Raw genomic sequence first — 25,036 nt, 5'->3', positions numbered from 1 at the left:
TTTTCATTTTCCTATATCACTTACCTCTCTCTAATAAAATATATTATTAACTAGTTCATGTGTTTATAAATGGTCTCTTTCTCCCTAAAATCAAGGTTGCATCCCAAGGTCATAGAGAAGTGCCTAGCACATAGTAACTACTCAATAAATATTTACTGGATGAGTAAGGGGCAGCAATGCTGTCTTCCATTCTTTATATTCCACATATACATGCAACATTGGTTCGCCCTCATTTTCAGAGTTTTTTTGAGTGAATAGATTAGTGTGTTTACCAAATTAACCAATACTTACAGCTTTTCTTGTGTGCTAAGCCTTTTAAAATTTACTTTATATGTGTGACGAGGTGAGTAAATAATTAAACAGAATGAAACAAGACAAAACGGCAGTGTGTTAGGTCGTATTTCCTCACCAGGAAGGATGACAATATTGGTACGGAATGCAAGATGTGCACAGTTGTTTTCTACAAGTCGATCCAGAATTAGAGCTCTTAGAGCTGCCCAACTGTGTTGGTTTGTTAGCTCTTCCCAGTGTCTTATCCCTGGGCAGTGCCATTCTGCTAGCATGGCAAAACAGCCACCCTGCAGTGACACCCAATCACAAGATCACAAAAAAATTCCTGCTCAAACTTTGTGAGCAACTTGAATGTAGGGCTGGGATTTAGTCTTTTTTTATTTTTAATTCCTGAATTCACACACCCAGTTGAATGAAGGACAAACCAAAGACGCTGATTGTGAGGGCATTTCATGACCGTATGCAGTGAGTATGCCAGGATTAAACACTGCTTTCCTAGTTCTCCAACAATATGACATAAAGGCAAGTGGATAATTTACTTGATGTCTCAGAAAGTAATTAACTGGGTTTCAGCCACTTCTAACAAGTGTTTTATGAGAATCACATGGGATAATGGATGTGGAAGAGCTTGAGTTCTGTTTTACACAAGAAATGTGAAAGACTTGTTTATAAACTGTCAGAGAGCAGTGGCTTTTTATTATTCACATGTATATATATTCACATATGTATTTTTATTATTATAAATATAATATTATTATATTTAATATTATTTAATATATTTAATATATTATATATTATTATATATAATATTATTATATATATAATTATTTATATTATTTTTTATGTTTATTTATTGATTTTGAGAGAGAGAGCAGGGAAGGGGCAAAGAGAAAGGGAGAGAGAGAATTCCAAGCAGGCTCTACGCTGCCAGTACAGAGCTGGATGTGGGACTTGAATCCACGAACCACCAAGATCATAACTTGAGCCAAAACCAAGTCAGGCACTTAACCATCCGAGCCACCCAGGTGCCCCAGCTACTTCCTATGTTAAGGGGCTTACACTTCTCAATGTCTTGCATCCCTCCTCCTTCTGCCCAATTTGGATTGTGAGGTAAATTTTCATGGCCACATGCATGACATTTACCCGAAGCAAGTCATTTAACCTCTCAGAAGCGCAATTTTGTCACTGTAAAATAAGAGTTATACCTCTCACTATATGATATTGCCAGGATGGAATGTAGTACTGTATAGGAAATGATTTTATAAACCTGAAAGCACCAAGTAACAATATGTATTATGATATTACCATCATTAATATTAATTATTTAATAGTTAACATTGAGTCCTGGCTAAAGAGAAAGGAATAGAGTATTTTACCTTTTCAGTTTTAAAGATCCACACTGATGTTTGACCCACACACATGCACGCTTGCACTCACACATATTTTAATAAAATTACTGGCCCACAGAACTACTAAGTGGCAGGTTGAATGCTTCCAAAGCTGCTATGAAAGCCAGATTCCTTGCTGTTAGCCTAGGAAACCACATCAGGTCTTTTGTTGGTGGCAAAGTTGTAAAACTTTCCTTTTCAGCTCCATTGGCCTCTATCATCATGATTCCACCTGAAGCTTTGGAGGTGGTTTTCTGCTGCATTCCACCATGCTTGGCGGGAGCATTCTGGGCACCACGCTTAGTCTTCCTTGACCTACGCCAGCTGGAGGTGGTTGGGCCAGGCAGTCCAAGTCCACTGGGACACTAGTAAGAGCCCGACAGCCTGCATGCGTGGAGGCTCACTGCCACACTAGCCCAGAAGTGAAGTCCTCGTTGCTTACTGAAGTAGCTTCATTCAGGCCTCATTAACACCTCTGTCCCCCTCAGTACCGCTCAGTCCCAAGTCAATAAATACTGTTACGTGAACAATGTAAAGTTTGGGATACCACTCCTCAAAAAGATGGAGGGAATTTAAGAGGCTTTCGGTGATTATGAAGCTTTGTAAACATTTGAAGCATTGAGATAATATAGACAAAGAGAATGATTATTACATGAGAGGAATAAGCAGTTTGCTTCAATTAAAATCATACATATGATTCAGGTCATATGTAACAGAAGGATTCAATTTACAACAGAAGGATTCAATTTACTATGTTATTATTGAAAGAAAGGCATTCCTGTTGAATGTACTTTCACATAGTCTTATTTAACAGCGAGATAAATGCTAGTTTTTGTTTTAAAGACTTATACATCAGGGGTGTCTGGGTGGCTTAGTTGGTTGAGTGTCCGACTTTGGCTCGGGTCATGATCTCACGGTTCATGAGTTCAAGTCCCTTATCAGGCTCTCTGCTGTCAGCACAGAGCCTGGAGCCTGATTTGGATCTTCTGTCTCCCTCTCTCTCTCTGCCCCTTCCCTGCTCATGCGTGTGCTGTCTCTTTCTCAAAAATAAATAAAACATTAAATAAATAAAGATTTATACATCATATATCATAAAACAGTCATCTGAAAAATAAAATAATTTAATTAATTGAGTTTACAAAATTTAAGTGCAGTGAATATTTATGTCAGGGGCATGACAGATTTTGACTTTTATGGGTAAGTCAACAAATACATACTATTTTTAAAGGATGGCAAAAATAATTGTTTATATTTTATATATCTTGGTTTTAATTTTTACTTTAATAAAATGGAGTTGAATATGGGACTGTGTAAACCTCACATTCTTCATTGCCTTGAATTAGAAAAAATAGAATTTGTTACTTATGAAATTCTCAAATAACGTTTCAATTAACTCTGATTTATTTCAAAGACTGAAAACAGCTGTTCAATGTCTGTAGAAGTAGATACATCTGTTGTAAATTAAATTAACAGCAGTTTATATGAAGCCAGGTATTTGGTGACTTCTACTGGTTACTAAGTAAATATGCAACTTTGGAGTTTGCCAATTCGAGCACAAACTATAGTGGAACGTGTTTGGGCTTTGTCATCAGACAGACCTGGTCTCAAATCCTGACTGTCTTGGACTTGCTGTGGGGCCTGGGCAGCTTTCCCAGATGCTGCTAACCCCACCCCATAGCGCTGTTGTGAGGATTAATGGTGGCGTATATATTAAGTGACTGATAAGTACCCACGAAAATGTGAGTGCTCAGTAAATATTAATTTCCTTTCTTTCTTTCCCCCAGTAGTCCACTTGTGTTTTAATGGATCATTCCTAACCCTGGATTGTATTGTAGGAAGTATTCTGGATGGATGGCTGTTGGAAACCCACTGTCATAACCAGCTCTTCTTCAACACTTAAGGATTTATCCTGGCATTGAGTAATGAGAATTTCGGTAAGAGAAATTAGATAGAGATAGTATATGGACTTTTCAAAAAGATCACTTGAATCTCAGATACTTCATAATAAGTTATATGACAATTCCCCAAAGATCTTGGGGTGTCCTAGGTGTCTGTTCATGTGTGGACTCTTCTTATTTTGAAAGTCAATGGAATAGGTGTTTGAAATCTGTTAACACCCAGATGGGCTCTTCATGCCATTGTAAATGTATCATTTCACTTTTCTCACCCTATTTGGTTCTTTGAATTTTCCTCTACTCAATGAATTGTGTAGTCTTTGATGGCAAGGTCTTGGTATTATTCATCCTCTCAGTGTAGACTCTATGAAGCACAGATTCTTAGTGGTTCAAGGGCTCTCCGAAACTGTAAAGGCTTTGACACTGTGAGAGAGGCAGGCAAAAGTATCAAAACTCTGAGAAGTTCTAAGATGAATATTTATATATCTTTCTCTAAATCACCAAGAAAAATGATTATATATCATCTGTTAGGATGGCATGGAGTATCTTTAGTTAGGTCTATAACTATTGTCAGTGACACCTAAATTTAAAAAAAAGAACATGCCATAGAGAATTAAGGGCAAACAAAAAATTATGTATGTTGAACTGTTAAAAAGTAAACAAAAGATGAGAGGGAGAATAAGGATAATAGAAATAAAGTAGTGATATTAGTATATATGTAAATTAGTAAATACAAGAATTTTCTTAAAATGATCATCATTGAAATGCATCGGAAAAACATGTATTAAAGAATTTTGCACATAGAAGACAGAGCTGGAGGTAGGGAGAAAGCAGGAAAGAGAAATTCTAGCTTCATTAATTCTAATAAAGAGCATTAATTCTAACATTTTGACCAATTTACCTTCTGTAACCTAAAATATGATAAAATATTACTTTAAATGTATATCATTTTTTACCTAAAAATGTTTTAACCACTTTGTGTATGATTCTATTTTTCAGAAACCATATTTGAGAAGTACTTCCATCCAGTGCTACTTGTGTTTACTTCTGAACAGCCATTTTTTAACTGAAGCTTGCATTCATGTCTTCATTTTGGGGTAATTTTATCATTCAGCATAACTATTATTATGTTAATGGCTATGATCATTGTTCTTTAGTATCTTCTCTATTAAATTGGTTTGTGTTCAGTTCGCTTAAATCCTTAGGCTCTAAGTGTTTGGGTAACGGTAGAGGGCAGATGGTGAACACTAAGAGGAGGTTTGGTAAACACCCAGTTGAACATTTCTACATTCCGACAATATCCCAGATGAGTATTATATGCTTCCAATAAATTGGACCTCTTAATATTTACCTAAACTTGGAAGTACATTCCTTATTAACATCTTACATGATTTTCACAACAGTAAAAAATAGATACGTAGGGCATGTCCATGTTACTTTGTTATCTATCCCTGGCACCGATGTCTCCTGTCCTTTGAGTCTTATCCTCCTTCAATTTGAAACCTTTCTTTATTTAGGCCTTCTGATTTTCGTCCTCATAAACACTCAGACATTTCTGTGCTTATTTTTCTTCTCTCTTAGTTGCAGCTAACACACTGTACACAGTTGGCCCAAAGCACCCAACCTGTAGTTATGTAATATGACTCTCAGCTCACTTTCCCCTACTAACGCCCTCCTGGTGTGAGGAGCCGTGGATGTGGGTAGTTCATCTCGCTTTCAGGAAAGATTCATGTTGGCTATCTTGCTTCTGTACAAGATCCATCAGGGACAGCTAGTGGTTCCTGGAGCTTGAAGACTCATTCCGCAGTCACTTGGTCAGTGTATGATGAGTCTTTTGTCCTGATGTTAAATTTCAGTTTTACCAAAATGAGTAAGTATAGGATCGCTCAAGACTAGATTTGGCATAAGTCTGTAACATTTATGAAGAAAGCTAGTGCAAGCATAGTCATAGCGTGAGCAATGTGCAAGGTGCATGTTGAATCTATGGTAAAGAATATTTACTATCAAAGTAATTCCATGAAAACGATGATTGCTTATTTTAAGAATTGCACCTCGGGCTCTTGGGTGGCTCAGTTGGTTAAGCATCCGACTTTGGCTCGGGTCATGATCTCGCAGTTTGTGAGTTGGAGTCCCGTGTCAGGCTCCAGCTCAGAGCCTGGAGCCTGCTTCGAATTCTATGTCTCCCTCTCTCTCTGCCCCTCCTCTGCTCATGTCCTGTTTCTCTCTGTCTCTAAATAATAAATAAACATTAAAAAATAATAGAGAAGAATTGCACCTATTGAATACACTTAAAGTCTGATGGATCTTCTACTTAAAGAAAATCAGCAGTTTATTCAAAAACATTTACTGAGCACTATGACACATCAGGTGCTGTGTGTTTTCCATTGTGATAAATTGCACCAGGTTATTTATAGTTATCCTTCCAAACTGAGTTTTTCCCTAATCCCTGTTGGTCAGTTCTTAAATTAGCCTAAAGTATCAAGGGGTTGTACTATATGTTTGGTGTTTATATTCATCTACAGAGCTGTTGGATGCACAAAGGCAAGGATAGCACTTATCCTTTCACTGATCAGAATAAGAAAATCTTGATTGCTCTTTTGCCTATAGTATTCATCAAGCCTGGATTATGCTTATTCAAAATGTTTTGCTCTTTGGTTTTGCTTTCAGCTGTATCAGTGCAGCTCTTCCTAAAACAGAGGCAAACTGGCAGTATGTAATAAGTGATTTGAAATTAATTGACAAGCTTATTCAAGTGAGTACTCATTTTTCCATAAGCTCTCTGGTATGATTGCCGTGGAGTATGTGTCTCCCTGTGTTTTGCTGTCAGTCTTAATGAAATCTCACTTGAAACAATATTTTTGTAGAAATCCATGAGCCTGGGAAAACCTTCAGTGCTTTTACTTAACAATTTTCAGGTCATAGTTATCTTTAAAACTCAATTTAGAAGTGACCCAGTATGAAGAGCTCTCTGTCACTACAAGCCAGAGACTCCCACTCCTACCAAAGAAACTGGGCAACTAGGTGACACTTACAGGGGGAATGGCCTGGCCCAGGAAAGCGCTCTCTGTCCTGTGGCTAAAGAACCCCATCTCTCACCTAGAGACACCAGCTGGCCTGGCAGAACCAGCAGAGGGTGGAGAACAAGAGCCCCGCTGACAACTGGCCAGAGAATCGACCTCCTCCTCCGGTTGTGTGATAGAGCAAGGGCCCATGGGAATCCCAGGGGCACCAGGTGAACCACGCATTTCCAATTAGCTCCACAGAGATTCTGAAAACTAAATTGTCATGGGAACCACAGCAAATATATGTAAGTCAGAACTTCAACCCAAACAGGGTGCCCAGATGCTAAAATAGAAGGTTTAAATGGAACCGGGGTCTCCTAACCTAAAGCTAAAATATCCGAATACAGCTGAAAATCACTCATTGTACCAAGAAGCAGGAAAAACACAACTGGAATGAGAAAAGACTCTGAAATAGTCTTTGAAATAGAGATGGTTTAGATGTTAGAATTATTTGACAAGGATTTTAAAGCAGCCATCATAAAAATGTACCGACAAGCAATTACAAAATACCCTTGAAAACAACCAGATAAAATGAAGTCTTAGCAAAGAAATGCAACAAGTAAAGGAACCAAATGGAAATGACAGAACTGAAAAATACGATAACTGAAATGCAAAACAAACTGGAGAGAGCCATGCATGAGTGGAAGGACTATGACAGAGGAAAGGCAGTGAACTTGAAGATAGAGTAATAGAGAAAAAACAGAATGGGAAAAAAAGGCCGCAGGGATCTTTGGGACAATAAAAGATACAACATTCTTATCATTAGCATCTCAGAAGCGATGAGCAAGAGAATATGTTAAAGGAGGGAGATTGGCCAAACTGATAACAAAACACCAACCACATTTTGCCATTTTGCTGTCTACAAGGAATTCACTTCAAACACAATGACATAAGTAGGTTGAAATTGAAAAGAGAAAAAAATATCATCTTAGAATGATTTGAATAGTGTCCCTCCACTCCCCCCAGAAAAGTCATATCTACTGGGAAACTCAGAATGTGACCTTATTTGGAAATAGGGTCTTTGCAAATATAATTAGTTAGATGAGGTCTTACTGGGGTGGGTTGGGTCTTAACTCCAATGTCTAGCTGTTCTTAAAAGAGGAGATCAGAACATAGACTGACAGGGAAGAAGGCCTTGTGGAATTGGAGGGAGCTACAAGCCAAAGGAGGCTAGAATGATGCAGTTATAAGCCACAGAAGGCCCAGGATTGCCAGGAGCCACTAGACACTTGGGAGAGGTAAACAAAGATTGTTCTAGAACCTTCAGAGGGAACATGGCCCTACTGACCTCTTGATTTTGGACCTCTCGCTTCCAGAGCTATAAGAGAATAAATTATTGTTATTTTAAGCCCTCATTTTGATATTTTATTACAACAGCTCTAGGAAACTGATGCACATGCACGCAGTAATTTTAAAAATCAGAAGTGGCTGTATTAATATCAGATAAAGTAGACTTCACAGCAAGTAAAATTACTGGAATCAAGAAGTATATTACAAAATGGTAAGATATTAAACCACCAGGAAAATGTGATTTTAAATGTGTACACACCCAACAACGGAGCCTCAAAAGTCAAGAAGCAAAAACTAATCAAACTGAAAGGAAAAAATAGTACATTCACAACTATAGTTGAGGGCTTTACCACTTCCTAAATAACAAATGAACGACTGGACAGAAAATCAGAAAGGATGTAGAAGAACTGGACAACACAGTCTGCCAACAATATTTAATTTACATAGATGAAACCTTTCACCCACCAATAGGAAATTAAGACTTTTTCAGGCACCATTCGCCAAGACTCAACATCATGGTCCATAAAACAAACTTTAACAAATTTATCAGAAATGAAATCATGCAGAGTATGTTCTCTGACCACAGTGGAATCAAGTAGAAGTCAATTACATAAATATAGCAGGAAAATCTCCAAACGCTTGGAAATTAAATAATATACTTCTAAGTATTCTGTGGGTCAAAGATTAAGTCTCAAAGGATATAAAAACTACTTGGAAATGAATGAAAATGAAGATACAACGTACCAAGATCTGTAGGATTCAGGTAAAACATTACTGAGAGGGAAATTTATAAAACTTAGTGATAATATTAGGAAAGAGGGAAGATCTCAGATCAACTATGTAAGTTCCCACCTCAAAAAAAAAAAAAAAAAATGGAGAGAGAAGAACAAAATAAACCTAACACAAGCAGAAGGTAAGAAAAAGTAAATATAAGAGCAGAAATTGATGAAATCAGGAAAAGAACAGAGAAACTTAATGAAACATGATGCTCATTATTAGGGGAAAATAATCAATAAAATGGATAAACTTCCAGCAGGACTGACAAAGATTAAAAGAGAGATGATATGAACCATTAACATCAGGACTGAAATGAGAGACTCTCACTACAGAATCTGCAGACATTAAAAGGATAATAAAGAAAAACTATAAACAACTTTATTCTCTAAATTTGACTATTTGGAAGAAAGAGACCAACTCCTCAAAAGCCACAAACTACCAAAATGTAATGAAGGTGAAATAAACAATCCTCAAACTACTGTAACTATTAAAGACACTGAATTTACCATAAAGAAGCTCCCCCAAATGAACCCTCACACCCAGCTGATTTCACTGGAGCATTCTACCAAACACTTAAAGAAAACATGAACACCAATTTTACAATCTCTTCCAAAAACAGAAGAAAAGGGAACACTTTCTAATTCATTTTAGGAGGCAAGTATTACCCTAATGCTAAAACCAGACAAAGACAGTACCAAAAAAGAAAGCAACAAATATTTCTAATGACCTAGATGCAAAAATTCTCAATAAAATATTAGCCAATAAAATCCACCAGTGTATTAAAAAAAATTACAAACCATGACCAATGAGATTTATTCCATATATGCAAGATCTGCTTAATATTGGAAAACCAGTCTATGTAACCCGCCTTATCAACAGGCTAAAGCAGACTATTATATGATCAGATCAATTGATGGAGAAATAGCATTTTAAAATATACCTATTCCTAGGAAAAGTTCTCAGCAAACCAGGAATAGAAGAGTAACTTTCTCAACTTGAAACAGAGCATGTACAAACAACCTAGAGCTAACATCATACATAATGGGTAAAGATTGAATGTTTTTCTGCTAAGCTTAGAAACAAGGCAAATATGTCATCTCTCACCACTCTTATTCAACACAGTATTGGAACTGTAGCTAAATTGGAAAGGCAAGAAAAAGAACTAAAAGTGTGCAGATTAGAAAAGAAGAAATTATAAATCACCCCAAGACTTCTTCTAGAAGAAAGTACCAATAAATTGCTGCACATTATTTAGAGGATGCAAATTAAAACTACAATGATATATCACTATGCACTTCTAAGAATATTTAAATTAAAAGTAATAATGCTAAATGCTGGCAAGGATATGGAGAAACTGGATCACACATATGTCTGATAAGAATGTAAAATTTTACAGCTACTCTAAAATAGTTTGGCTGTTTTTTTTATAAAACAGACAATACATTTGCCATGTGATCCAGCAGTTGCACACTTGAACATTTCTATCAGAGAAATGAAAACCTTTGTCCACACAAAAACAGGCACATGAATGTTCATAGACCTTTATTTATAATAGCTAAAAATTGAAAACAGCTCAAATGCCATTCAACAGGTGAATTAACTGTGATATATTAATCATGGAACAATACTGAGCAAATAAAAGGGAATAAAATTACTGATACAACTAGTTGGATGGCTCTCCAAAGTATTATTATGCTGTGTGGATAAGAGCCAGTCTGAATAAGCGAACTGGGGTACATCCATATGATAGAATATTATTCAGCAATAAAAAGAAATGAGCTTCTAGACATGAAAAGACATGGAGAAACCTTAAAAGCATATCACTGAGAGAAAAAAAAAAGCCAATCTAAAAAGGCTACATGCTGTGGTTCCAACTCTATGACGTTCTGGAAGAGGTAAAACTATGGATACAGTAAAAACATCAGTGGTTTCCAGGTGTCAGAGGAAAGGGAGAGATGACTAGAGGGAGCACAGGTGATTTTTATGATAATGAAACTATTTCGTGTGATACTGTAACGGTGGATACATGTCATTATATATTGGTTAAAACTCATACAATATACAACACCAAGAGTGAATCCCAATGTAACCTATAAACTTGTTACAAATGCATTGGTATTGTAATACCATCAATTGTAATAGATGTACCACGCTAATGCCAAATATTAGTAGTAGGAGAAACTGTGGCAGGGAGACAAGAAGTTTGGGAAGTCTCTGTACTTTCTGCTCATGTTCAAAGCAGAACTACAACTGCCCAAAGAATAGTCTATTAAGTTTTTCAAAAGGCCGATCAAAAGGTTGTATACTATATGATTCTACTTATATATAACATTCTTGAGATGATACCGGAATGGAGAAGAGAGAAGTGGGTGCCAGGAATTAGAAAGGTGAAGGGTGAATGTGTAGGGAGAAAAGTGGTTCGGGCTATGGAAGACATGGAGGAGGATTTTAAAGGTGATGGAACAGTTCTTTACCTTGACTGGAGGTGGTTCCATGAATTTACACATCTGGTAAAATTGAGTGGAACTACATAACTACGTTAGGGCACGTAGAACTGGTGAAATCCGAACAAGGTAGGTGGATTGTATGAGTATCAGTTTCCTTGTTATGATATCGTACTATGGCACTTGGGATATTCCCATCAGGGGAATGGCAGAGGGTGCATGGGATCTCTATGCATTTTCTCTTACAAGTGCATATGAAGCTGAAATGATCTCAAAATTTAAAAATGTAATTTAAAACGTTTTAATGTTCAGTAAGTTGTTTTCACTATATCTAAAGCAGGTCATAATTTTTCATAGTATCTAATTTTGTTTTCTTTCAGTCCATACATATTGATGCCACTTTGTATACTGAAAGTGATGTTCGTGTGAGTAGAGGGGTTTTTTTGAATATTTTTTATATATTTTCCACTTTTCAAAAGTTGAAGTATATTTTCATAAATTTACTGAAGGATGTATAGTTTTTAAGTCTAACTTTTGTTGTGTCCTAAAAACATATGATCAATGCGTTTCGTAAGTAATTGTTGAGGCTGTGGCACTTGGGGACAAAGAGCTTATATAGGTGCTATTTTCATAATGCTACCAAATCAAAATATAAAACAGCCTTTTCCATCAGTGCCAAACAAAATATATATGTATTTTGTGATGCAGTTAGATCATGATGCAATTAAATGCAAAAATCAGGTTAACAGATTCGATTTAAAGCTATCCACCATAACCCTTGTGTCCAGTCCTGAAGTGTATTACCACCCTTAATTATATTTTCTACAAATGGCTTACATGCACTCATGTTCTACACTTTGCATGAATCTCTACAATTGTCAGAAGGAATTATGGCTGGTTACTCTTGATGTGAGAAAAGAAATAACCACAATTCATAAAACCTATCAGAATTAAAAAATGATCTTGAACTTGTTTCATTAATGCACTGGCATTGCCTAAGGCATGTGTAATTTTAGCTATGTTTCTGGTCTTTCCCTCTGGGTTGGCTACTAAAAACACAAGAAACAAATCCCCGACTTCTTTACCTCATGGAAAACAAACTCTATGTCATGTGTAAGGAGAACAGTGAGTCCACTCCGAGTGTTTGCTCAATTAGAACTTCTCTGAAATAGAAGACTTTGCTTCTGTGAAGCCTTTCTCAGCTTTGAGAAGAGGTCTTCACCACAAACTAGAAAAAACAGATATTCATCAACTACTTAGATAGTGGTACTACACATAGAAATTGTCTTCCTCCTTAGGCTTTAGGATGCTTTCCATTTTTCTTTCAAGGTAGAGAGCAGTCAATTAACTACCCAGACTCAGCATCCTGAGATTGCTTTTTTGCAAGAAGATAAGCTTGTAACTCATGGCTTACAGAAAGAAGCTGAGGTTGAAATTTAGACGTAAACTCTGATTCAGCCACTTCCTAGCTGCGTTCCTCAGGAGTCACTAAACATTTCTGAACGTCAGTTTCATTTATTATTTTATCTACCTACCTACCTACCCATGTGGGGACAGTATTTACCTTTTCAATCCTGAGCAGCTGCTATGGATGTATGCATATGGATATGCAGCTGCACATGGGTGTATTCCCTCCTTCCTTCATCCATTCAGTAAGCACCCGAGAAGTGCCTGTAGGCCCGTACAAGGCAGTGAGAACATAAAGTCAGACATTTCATGGTCAAATCCTCAAGTGTTCATTAATGCTTCTTTTCTTTTAAGCTGAGGATTTTGTTAAAGTAACTGTTGTGGGAAACATATTTTTGTGGTATCTAAAAGGTACCTTTCTGGTGTGACCAGCCAGTGAATGGGCAACAGTCCTCTGCTGACTTTTCTAATAAATTTCTTAGAATTACTTCTGTCCCTGGAACTTTGGGACTTGTGAAACTAGCATAACCAGCAGCTGTCACTGTATCAAATGTTAACAGTACAATCTGACTCTAGAAATTCTTTTAGCAGACTACCTATGCTCATGTTTTGAGAGTCTCAGGTTGGTATTATCACCCTTTGACAAAGAGAAGATGTTCTCGGTGAGAAAAAGTTGCCTGTTATTTCCATGTTTTCTGGCTTTATGTTCTTTCTTCTATATACCATTGCCATTCTTTTAGATTGTTTTACTGTCCATTTGTCTTGGTTTTGATTTCAAAGCCACAAAAATTGCCTCTTGTGTAAAACTTATTAGAGGGTTTGTGTTTCTTTATAAAATATTTGGATTTACTTTTAAAAAAATCAAAATTGTGGGGCACCTGGGTGGCTCAGTTGGTTGAGCGTCCAACTTTGGCTCAGGTCATGATCTCACGGTTCATGGGTTCAAGCCCCACGTCGGGCTCTGTGCTGACAGCTCAGAGTCTGAAGCCTGCTTCAGATTCTGTGTCTCTCCCTCTCTCTCTGACCCTCCCCTGCTCACGCCGTCTCTCTCCCTCTCTTAGAATAAATAAAACATTTTTAAAAAAATCAAAATTGTGCCTGTGTAAAAATGAATAATGGAAAGACAATTTTTTTTCAAAGTGACTCTTTCTTTTTCTTTTTTTTTTTTAAATGTTTTATTTATTTCTAGGAGAGAGAGACAGCGTGAGCAGGGGAGGGTCAGAGAGAGAGGGAGTCACAGACTGAAACAGGCTCCAGGCTCTGAGCTGGCACAGAGCCCGACATGGGGCTCGAACCCATGAACCGCGAGATCATGACCTAAGCGAAAGTCGGACGCTTAACCGACTAAGCCACCCAGGTGCCCCTCAAAGTGACTCTTTCTAACTCTCTCTCTCTCTCCTTTTTTTTTTTTTAGCCCAATTGCAAAGTAACAGCGATGAAGTGCTTTCTCCTGGAGTTACATGTTATTTCGGTTGAGTCCAAAAATGAAACCATTAAGGAAACAGTAGAAAACATTATTATCCTAGCAAACAGCGGTTTACCTTCCAATGGGGTGAGTTACCCAATGGTCATACAGAGCTACACCGGATGTTTCTGTCTTGGCTGGGAGAAGTCATTAGCTGGATATAATGAACAAGCAGAGCCTCCAACGAGGCAGCCGGGGGAGGGGGTGAGGCCAGCAGAGTGGCATTCAGAACTGGCACCATCACTAGCGTGCACACAGTCCTAAACTGGTCTATCAATTTATTCATTCAACAAACATTTACTGCATGATGCCAGGCAGTGCACTTTAGTGCTAGAGTGAAAGTAGTGAACCAGTGAGGTCATTGGCCACAAGGTGGCTATCACCAGGTACAGTGGATAGACATCAATCTAATTACATAGTTAAGTGTTCAGCGTCAATAATAGTTCACATTTATTCAGTTATTACTCTATGCCAGACACTGTTCTTTGAAGCTTTGAACCCTTGTTTCTGTTTGTTTTTTTTTTAAGTTTATTTATTTATTCTGAGAGAGAGAGAGACTGCAGGAGGAGAAGGGGCAGAAGGGAGGAGAGACAAAATCCCAAGCAGGCTCCACACTGCTGTCAGCGCAGAGCCTGATGTGGAGCTCAAACTCATGAACTGTGAGATCATGACCTGAGACGAGACCAAGAGTCCAAGAGTCTTAACCGACTGAGCTGCCCAGGCACCCCTCCTTGTTTCTGTTTTAAGGCTGAAAAAATTGGAGCACCAAGGGCTTGAGTCATTTCTTCCCATTCACACAGCTGGTAAAATGGGGGGCCTGATTCATACTCAAGTGGCTTTTCTCCAGGGGATGTCTTCTTAGCCACTGGAAGGATAAATGGCACAAGAAGATACTAATAAATATATTAAAAATTCAAGTAGAGGGGCACCTGGGTGGCTCAGTTGGTTGAGCGTCCAACTTCAGCTCAGGTCATGATCTCACGGTTGGTGGGTTCGAGCCCCGCATCGGGCTCTGTGCTGACAACTAGCTAAGAGCCTGGAACCTGCTTCGGATTCTGTATCTCCCTCTCTCTCTGACCCTCCCCTGTGCACACTGTCTCTCTATCTCAGAAATAAATAAAACATTAAAGAAATTTAAAAAAAAATTCAAGTAGAATTTGGGCTGTGCCATGCACCATGAGCAGTATGGCTCTAGGAGAGCAAATGCAAGGGATTCCCACAGCAGGCCTGAGGGTGAGCTGTGCAAAGGCCCTGAAGTAAAAAAAACACAATGGCTTTCATGGCAAAACACTAGTGGCCAAAGCAGAGTGCACAGAAAGAAGTTTCACAAACAAAGAAAGCATCATAATAATTCGTGAATTTGACAAATAACTTTGGGGCTGAGTTTTAGGCCTTTAGGATAATAGATGTGAAAAAACACACATGGTGTCTGCTGTTAAGGGCATAAATAAAACATAAAGCATAAATAAAGCAATCAAAAGGAAATGAATAATAATTCAATTATTTATTAAATCAATGGCCAAAAAAGCAGGTAAGAAGGCTGGGGTTTCTACTTTAGAGGTTTATCTACTCAGCTGACATTTGGCAAAGACCTGAGGGAATGAGCCTCGTATCTGGGGAAGTATGTTTAGGCAGAGGCAGCGGAATGTGCCAAGACCGTCGGAGTGAGTATGGCTGGACACCCTGAACTTCCCTAAAAATGCCAGGTTGCTTTAGGTCTTTGCTTAAATGTCACCCTCTCAGTGATGTTACCTCTTCACAGGAGCAACCCATCCCCACGCTCTGTCCCCTTCTCTGCATGCCCCACTATCTGACATTTTACTTAATGGATATTGTCTGCTTTTCCCTACCAGAATGTCAGTTTCTAAGGGGCAGGCATTTCTGTGTGTGTGTGTGTGTGTGTGTGTGTGTGTGTGCTCGCGCACACGTGTTAGAGCTGTGTGCCACCTCCCGTCACAATGCCTGGCATAGCCTAGACACTTAATCTATTTATGAAGTGAATATACTGATGTTTAAAATACTCTTGTGATAGGTTATCTCTGTGTTATTGTTAGAAAGACCGAGCCGTGCAACAGGTAACTCACAACAGCATCAGTGGTGAATTCTTCAGGGGGTATGTTCACAGTCACCCTCATCATGGCCTGGGGTGTGTTGCACGTGCAGCAGAAAGAGTGGGCAAGACAGAGCAGTCAGAAGAGCTGGGTGTGGAGCATTTCATTGATTACATCAACTGAGATGCACTGTGCAATATCTCTGCCTTGCTATCTGACATGATTATTTTCAAATAGGGCACTGCTAGATAGAATATGACAGGCCCTGGCATAGAGTATGTGCTTGATAAATGCTGGTGGATCTGCATTTCAAATACTTAAAGGATGCAAAATCTAATTTTGATTTTTGCTGGTACAGCTTTCATGGTTTGGATGATCCCTAAATAGTTTACTTATGATTACTACATTTGGAATATTCTAGTTATCCATGAAACTGTGTTTGAATTACAACTTGTGGTATTCACCTAAATAGTTTAATTCAACCAGCAATGACCGGGTGAATACTATGTGCTAAGCCCTATGCTAAATGCTAGGGAAACAATAATGTATGCCCTTGTGCTCTTAGAAAATCCTATAAGCTAGTGTTATAAAAAGCATACGAGACCTTAATATCAATATAATATATGATAGAGATGAGGGAGAGTTCTGAGAATGTAGAGATGGAACATTTCGACCAGGCTGGCAAACTCTTAGGATCAGGAATGCCTTCCTAATGGAGATGGCACCTGAGTAATCTTAGCCTGAGTAGTGGTAGCTAAAATAGTAAGTGTGGAATATGCAGAGAGAAAAGCAAAGGCAGTAGGGCACCTAATAGCATGATGTGTATGTGAGGGTAAAGGTATGAGCTCATTGTACTTAGGTTATGTCATGTGAGGTGATGGGGACAGGTGAGAAAACAGGTGAAGAACCCCTCAAGGAGGGCCTGTGTCCCATGCAGGGAGGCATGGTCTTTATACTGAAGGGCTTGAGGCAGGAAGTCCATGGTCCGATAGATGTGGCTTATTTTCCCAATGTCTTTAACCCGTTATAGGAAAAATAAGCCTAAACGGATCTCCCAGTTCTCTTTTCCAGTGGTTCTTCCTAATGTATTAATATGCCGAAGTTTTTATGTCTCAAGACCTGGCCGTATGGTTCAAGTGATGTGATATTCCCACCAAGGGGATATAGTAGTCTTTGCAATCTAATCCTTTCTTTTCATTTGCCAGAATATAACTGAAACGGGATGCAAAGAATGCGAGGAACTGGAGGAAAAAAGCATTCAAGAGTTTCTGCAGAGTTTTGTACATATTGTACAAATGTTCATCAACTCTTCTTAATTGTCATTGATCTCCTTCAGCACTTCTGCTGTTAACAAAGATCTTCCTGTGGCTTAGAGGCAGTGAAACTCTGCATTTCACTTGTGCTGCCCAAACAGATTTTTTAACCAAGAGGATGATCCGGAATCTTGGATCGCACGAACTTTCAGGAATGAAGGCAGAAAAATGTCATTGAGTAACATGGAGTCTATGAACTGTCTTCATAGTTGTTTCATTCATTTATTCTTAATTTATTACTGAAATTGTACATATTTGTAGCATACTATAAAGTATTGAATAAAGTTGTGCCTATACTTTATCCTTCAAAACTGTACTGATATTTGCCTCCTATAAGAAAATAGGGAACATTCGTTCAAGGGCAATAGTCACATTGTACAAGTGGGGGTGCTGAGCACTCCAGGGGCAGGGAACTGTATGTTCCAGCCAGCATGGGACCACTGACCACCAGCCTTCACTCACTTCTCCATTAGGTGTAGCACAAGGAGGAAGAATTGACTACCAATGTGAAAGGAAGGATGGGTGTTTTACTCTGTAATTTAGTTATTGGTATATAAAGCACCTGTTATAAAAGGCAGAAGGCACACGTACCTGGAAGATAATGTGCGTCAATAAATCTTAGGTGGGTCTGGTGATAATAAGGCTCCACTGATAGATAGAATAGTTTATAGGAAACTATACTCCATGCTTTCCCAAGTGTGGGTATTTTATTTTCACATTTTTTTGCCATGCATATTAAAAAAAAAATCTGCTGGTTTGTTAAAGCCAATGTTATCTGACATAAAGTAATTGTTAATATATTTTTGCAATATGCTGTCTGAAATTTGCAAGGTCTTTTTTAAATAAAACTATGACGAAAATGAAATATTTTTGTCCTATCACCATTTCTTTCACCTAGTTCACTTTGGGTATTTATTGTTTTTTCTTTTTTCTTTTCTCAAGTTCGTTAACATACAGCGTAGTCTTGGTTTTAGGAGTAGAACCCAGTGGTTCATCCCTTACACAGGACACCCAGTGTTCCTCACAAAAAGTGCCTTTCTTAATGCCCTCACCCATTTAACACACTCTTCTACCTGGGAGAATTGGGAGATCTGATTTAGGCTTATTTTTCCTATAATGGGTTAAGGACCCTCATTTTATTCTCTGTACTTAAGAGTCTCCTATAGTTTGCCTCCCTCTCTGTTTTTATCTTATTTTTCCTTCCCTTCGCCTAGTCATCTCTTACATTTCTCAAATTCCACATATTAGTGAAATCACATGATATCTGTCTTTCTCTGACTGACTTATTTCACTTAGCATAATACCCTCCAGTTCCATCCACATTGTTGCAAATGGCAAGATTTTATTCTTTCTGGTCACTGAGCAGTATTCCATTGTATATATATACCACATCTTCTTAATCCATTCATCCATCAGTTGATGGACATTTGGGCTGTTTCAATACTTTGGCTATTATTGATAGCGCTGCTATAAACATTGGGGTGCATGTGCCCTTTCAAATCAGCATTTTTGTGTCCTTTGGATAAAATTTATACTTTGGATAAATTCCTGGTAGTGCAATTGCTGGGTTGTAGGGTAGTTCTAATTTTAATTTTTTGAGGAACCTCCACACTGTTTTCCAGAGTGGCTACACTCCCACCAACAGTGCAATAGGGTTCTCCTTTCTCCATATCCTTACCAACATTTATTGTTTCCTGAGTTTTTAATTTAGCCATTCTGACTGGTGTGAGGTGGTATCTTACTGTAGTTTTGATTTGTATTTCCCTGATGATGAGCGATGTTGAGCATCTTCTCATGTGTCTGTTTGCCATCTGGATGTGTTCTTTGGAAAAATATCTATTCATGTCTTCTGTCCATTTCTTCACTGGATTATTTGTTTTTTGGGTGTTGACTTTGGTAAGTTCTTTATAGACTTTGGATACTAACCTTTATCTGATATGTCATTTGCAAATATCTTCTCCCATTCTGTCGGTTGCCTTTTAGTTTTGTTTATTGTTGCCTTCATTGTGCGGAAGCTTTTTATCTTGATGAGGTCCCCATAGTTCACTTTTGTTTTTACTTCCCTTGCCTCCGGAGACACGTCTAGGAAGGAGTTGCTGTGACCAAGGTCAAAGAGGTTGCTGCCTGTTTTCTCCTGTAGGATTTTGATGGTTTCCTGTCTCACATTTTGGTCTTTCATCCATTTTGAATTTATTTTTGTGTGTGGTGTAAGAAAGTGGTCCAGTTCCATTTATCTACATGTTGCTGTCAAGTTCTCCCAGCACCATTTCCTAAAGAGACTTTTTTCTATTGTATACTCTTTACTGCTTTGTCAAAAATTATTTGGCCATATATTTGTGGGTCCGTTCTTCACTGATAGACTCCAGAGTAGGAGCTGAACTACAAATTCAGTTTCTCTCCACTTCACAATACAAACCAGTTTTCTGTTGAAACATTCTTTTATCCCCAATACCCCACCCATGCTCATGTATCTCCATTGCTCTAGTTAATGTATGCTTAAGCATTTCTTTCCAGATGGTTTTGGAGAAACCTGTTTGAAAGTCCTGTTTGACTTTCAAAGAGTTTAAAGTTTAGAGATTGAGATTGTGGCGGAGCTTTTGGTTTATTTGTTTTAATTTCATCTGAAATGGGTTTTTAAAACTCTACATTTTATTTTTTTTCCTGGCTTTTCTATTGATGGAGAATAGGAAAAATGCACCATTTTTAACTGTAAGTTGCCAATCCAACCCTTAGGCAAAAGTTAGCCTCCTTCAGTGTTTGTTGAGATGAGGAAGGAAAATCATAATGGTAGTCACATCACCAATATTTTATAGTGACCAATGATCCATTCTGGTTATGTAAGCACACAAGTGGATTTAAAATTTGGCATTTTCCAGGGGCACTTGGGTGGCTCAATTGGTTAAGCCTCTGATTTCGGCTCAGCTGAGAGCTCAGAGCCTACAGCCTGTTTCGGATTCTGTGTCTCCCTCTGCACTAACCCCCTGCTCGCACTCTTCTCTCAAAAATTAATAAACATTAGATAGGGGGCAAGATGGCGGAGAAGTAAGGAGCNAAAAAAAAATTAATAAACATTAAAAATTTTTTAATTTGTCAGTTTCCAGCACTCAAAATTAGAATTCCTCCCACATTAGCTACTTAGTATGGGTCACTTCAGTTAATCTTAAGGAACTCAAGGCAAAGATGTGCAGCTTCTTAAAACATTCTTAGCTAAATTAAGAACTAATCATGTAAAACGACTTAAGTTTTTTGTTCATGCCTGAATTCTTAACAAAATCAGTTTGTCATTTATATTTCAAAATTTTGCCTTCTTAAACTGTCCTCTGTAATAAACCAGCTCAATGTTATTTGTGTAGACTAAGCTATAGTGTTTGTGTCTCACCTACGGCCCTATATGCTGAGAGCATTGGTCTTACACTACATATAATCAAGCGCAAATCCATAGACTTCAAACCCTAGATAGAAAAGGCAAGCCTAATAAAAGTTAGGTTTACAGTCCAATATCATTTTGGTGGCTTATATCCTTACCTTTTAAAAATTTCAGATAAAGAAAGAAAAAGATATGAGAGAATATTATTTCTACACTCTCTCTTGCAATAAGCAAAAAGGGTTAGAAGGCAGAGGACATGAAAATGCAAACTGAACCAATACATAATTTGTGAGTGCAGAGATTTTTAAAAACTGGGTAACAAGCCTAGTTTTACATACTCTCACTTTTTTTTTACCTTAGAACAGAGAATTGATGGAATTATTTTCTTTTGCTGCTATTACTGTTGTTTTAAGAGAGCCTTATTATGTTTTTTGATGTGTTACTGCTTCTGTCCATCAAATTCAAAGGCTCATAAGGTCAAGCCAACGTACACAATACGAAAACGAAGTATGTGATTGATCCCTTTCCCTGCACGCAGAAATACTAGAAAATGTATTTTTGTTCCTTCGTCTGTGTCAGATCAGGCTTAGTGTAAGTTCTCTGCATTCATATATGAGTCACAGTTAACATGTACATGTCATGTATAAATACTTTGCCCAGAGGAAATCCCATTTCCACAGAGATTTAGTTCAATGCTTCTGAATGTGTCTGATGATTGACTTTTATCTTCACTAAGGAATTTATTATGCAAGGCAAACTTTAGCTTCATTGAAAAGTCCCCTAATTGTATAATCCATCGAATGCAACATAGAAGAAAAACTAATGAGTCATTAATAAAGAGTTGTGATTTTGCCCTTGTTAAAAAACAAATGGAGACCAGCCTTGAAAATTCCCTGAGCAGACAAAATCAGTTTAGTCATACAAACAAACCCTAATTTAGCTCATTTTGCAAGGCTAACCTTAATGGGTCAATTCTTGCTTATGCCTCTGAAAATCATAAGCAAAATCTAAGCTATTTCTCAAAATGGATATGGGTAACTACTGACCAATTCCCTATCTTTTAAGAAAATTCTAATATTATAGCCAATCACTGTAAAGAATAAATAGTCTGTCTTCTTGCTAAACAAACTGCTTTATCACAATATACCCCTAAGCTGCCTTCCATGTTTTGGGTTGAGTGCTGCTGGTAGGCAAACTTTTTGGTGTGTGCACAATAAACTTTTACTAATTACTACTTCAGTGATTCACTGGTTTTATTTCTGTTATCTCTGAACTTTTGGCAGTCCTATATTTTAGCTCTTTAGTGCTAGATTTCTTTTTTTCCTTTTTAATGTTTATTTATTTTTGAGAGACACACAGTGTGAGCGAGGGAGGATCAGAGAGAGCGGAAGACATAGAATCTGAAACACGCTCCAGGTTCCGAGCTGTTGGTACAGAGCCCGACGCGGGGCTCGAGATCATGACCTGAGCTGAAGTCGGCCACCCAACCAACTGAGCCACGCAGGCGCCCCTTTAATCCTGGATTTCAAAATAAGTTACCTACTAGAGGAATTGAAGAAAAACTTGTTACACAGAAGCCAGATTGAATATTGTACATTTAGGTTTTACAAACTGTATCAACACATTAAGAACATTACCAGGGACTCCAGGGTTACCCTGAAGGCAATTTGTCTTCATCATCCTCACTATCATTAAAGAATTCACTTTTCTGGCCATATTGTAACCCCATTTATTGAAAACCCGCTGTGTTCAAACTTTCTGCCAGGTGCTGTGGTTTATAAGTCTGAGCAAGGCAGCCATAAGTTCAGCCCTCACGGGGTTTACATTCTAGGAGGAGGGTCATGTTATCAAATAAATCACGTGCTGATTCAGTTATTATCAGTTCTATGAAGAGCACGAGGTGAGCATATAAAGGAAGAGGCAAATTCATTCCAGCTGTCAGAGCTTCTTTGAAACAGTGTTATCTGAGCTCTGCTATGAACTATAAAGTCTTGTTGCAGAGGGATCAATCCAAGAAACAGCCTGCGGAAACCTTGAGGAAGGAAGGATTACAGCCCATTCAAAGAGCAGAAGGAAGGCCAGAGTGGCTAGGGTAAGGTCAAGGGAAGCAATGAAAGAAGCTAATAAGATAAATATCAACTGGTCTCATAGGCCAGGTAAGTATATTGGTGGTAAAAATTTTGTTTTATACTCCAAAAGAAAGGGACTCTTCCTCTGACATGTATAAAAATATAGCAGGCTTTGTTTCTGTTGTTGAGAAAAGAGTTGAAGTCAAAATCTCCTTACTGCTGAATCCTAGGATAATAAAGTTATTTCTAATAGCATCATCTTCCATGGGCTTTATTATTGTAGTCATTAATGGACTCCTTGCAACACCTAAAGGATACCAACTTCAGCAAGTAATTATTCATTCACTGTCAAGTACAACAAACCTGTTTGCAGTACATATGTCTTGAGAGGCCAAGGTCTCAGGATTAACATGTAAATCCTGTGCTGGGTTCTGAGGCCAGTCAGAATTGATCTGTGGTCAGAATCTTCACACCTGGAAGCCTTTTTGAGAAAAAGGATTTTTTTAAATCACTTTTTAAAAAATTTTTTTTAATAGTTTATTTTTGAGACAGAGAGAGACAGAGCATAAGTTGGGGAGGGGCAGAGGGAGGGAGACACCGAATCCAAAACAGGCTCCAGGCTCTGAGCTGCCAGCACAGAACCTGACACGGGGCTCGAACCCGCGAACCGTGAGATCATGACCTGAGCCGAAGTCAGACGCTTAACTGACTGAGCCAACCAGGCGCCCCTAAAATCACTTTTTAATGAGAACTATTTAATATAAGAAAAACCGATCATCTTCAGCAAGAAAACTGGGATAGAGGAAGGCACCAGGACATAATAATGATGCTCTGCTGTCTGGTGGGAAGGCACAGTTAAAAAAGGGAATGGAGGGGCGCCTGGGTGGCTTAGTCGGTTAAGCGTCCGACTTTCACTTAGGTCATGATCTCACGGTTCGTGGGTTCGAGCCCCACGTCGGGCTCTGTGCTGACTGCCAGCTCAGAGCCTGGAGCCTGTTTCAGAGTCTGTGACTCCCTCTCTCTCTGACCCTCCCCTGCTCACGCTGTCTCTCTCTCTCTCTCCTTCCTAGAAATAAATTAAAAAACATTAAAAAATTAAAAAAAAAAAAGGGGGGGGAATGGAAAGGTGCAGGAGAGGTGAGCCTGGGTGGGGGGGGATTTCTGAAAGCACAGCTACAACCATATAATCAAGGCTTCATGGGATAAGGCTGCACAAGGATTGGGAAGAGACGAATCTGAGATGTTTAAGGAGAGGATAAGAAAGAAGCCAAATTTCTGAATAAGCAGCTAAGAGCCTACAGGTGAGACTAGAATGCCAGAATAGTGATGGCTCCACATGACAAGTACCATCTTCTCAAGAGTTTTTAAAGATCATGGTCGTCAGCAAAGTTCACTTTCCAGAGTAGATTTAATAAAGTCAAAGCCCACAGTGTGTCTATGAGTTCTGCTCTCTAAGGGCACACCAAGCTGATGGAAATAATATTAATCCCCTTATACTTTTATGGCTCTTTAAAGTCCACAAAATGCTTTTATCTATATGATTTTATTCGATAAGAGTTTCTGTCCCTCATGGGGAAAGAGGAGAAGAGATGCCAAGCCCCTGAAACACTTTGCTTATGTTGCTGATGTGTGAAAAACCAAGGAAGAAAGAAATCACCTGAAATTTTGTCCGTGTTTCAGCTCTGTATTTTTAAATGCCCTATTGCCTTTTATATTTCCTTTCAAATAAGTGGGAGCGTAATGCTTGGGGTAGAAAATTATTTGTTGTTAAAGAAATCAAAACAGAGCTTAAGCATGTATTTTTATTCCATGTTTTGATTATTTTTTCTTCACATAATTCTATTCTGGTGTTTTGTTTGCTTTGCCCAGATGGCAAATGCACCATTAAGTTTATTCAGCCTGAATTAATTATCTTTTTATAGTAAAAGAAAATCCTCTCCTTGTGACAAGTAAGATGTTTGTGCTGTATTTATGAATAAATAAAGGCAGCTGTTATACACAGAATTATTAATAGCATTGCTTTAAACATCCCATGTGAAAAGAAATCCACTATTTTCAATATAATATAAGCTCCTGGTGTCCCAGAGTTTATGAAAACCACAGACCTGTTATCTGTACTGCAGGATAAGAAAAATACCACACTTCTTCTGTAGAAGAAGGATTTAATTCAAATTGCAGATGTAAGGCAGTACTTTTTTAAATGGTTATTGTTTGTGC

The 25,036-nt window shown here is 38.2% G+C and overlaps 1 protein-coding gene across 1 annotated transcript in view; it reads left to right on the top strand.

Moving 5' to 3' along the window:
• The window catches only part of IL15 (interleukin 15), an 80,931-nt gene extending 62,683 nt beyond the window's left edge, over positions 1-18,248 (top strand). Inside the window, exons 2-7 of the mRNA XM_077755890.1 lie at positions 3,515-3,613; positions 4,574-4,671; positions 6,242-6,326; positions 11,528-11,572; positions 13,969-14,106; positions 17,276-18,248. Coding sequence (XP_077612016.1) covers positions 3,602-3,613; positions 4,574-4,671; positions 6,242-6,326; positions 11,528-11,572; positions 13,969-14,106; positions 17,276-17,386 — 489 coding nt within the window. The 5' untranslated portion in view covers positions 3,515-3,601 and the 3' untranslated portion in view covers positions 17,387-18,248. The remainder of the gene's footprint in view (positions 1-3,514; positions 3,614-4,573; positions 4,672-6,241; positions 6,327-11,527; positions 11,573-13,968; positions 14,107-17,275) is intronic.
• Positions 18,249-25,036: the final 6,788 nt, after the last annotated feature.

Source organism: Crocuta crocuta, unplaced genomic scaffold, assembly GCF_008692635.1.
Source record: "Crocuta crocuta isolate KB4526 unplaced genomic scaffold, BGI_CrCroc_1.0 scaffold112, whole genome shotgun sequence".
NCBI lineage: Eukaryota > Metazoa > Chordata > Mammalia > Carnivora > Hyaenidae > Crocuta > Crocuta crocuta.
Note: the sequence above shows the minus strand (reverse complement) of the source record. Positions and strands in the feature narration are given on the sequence as shown.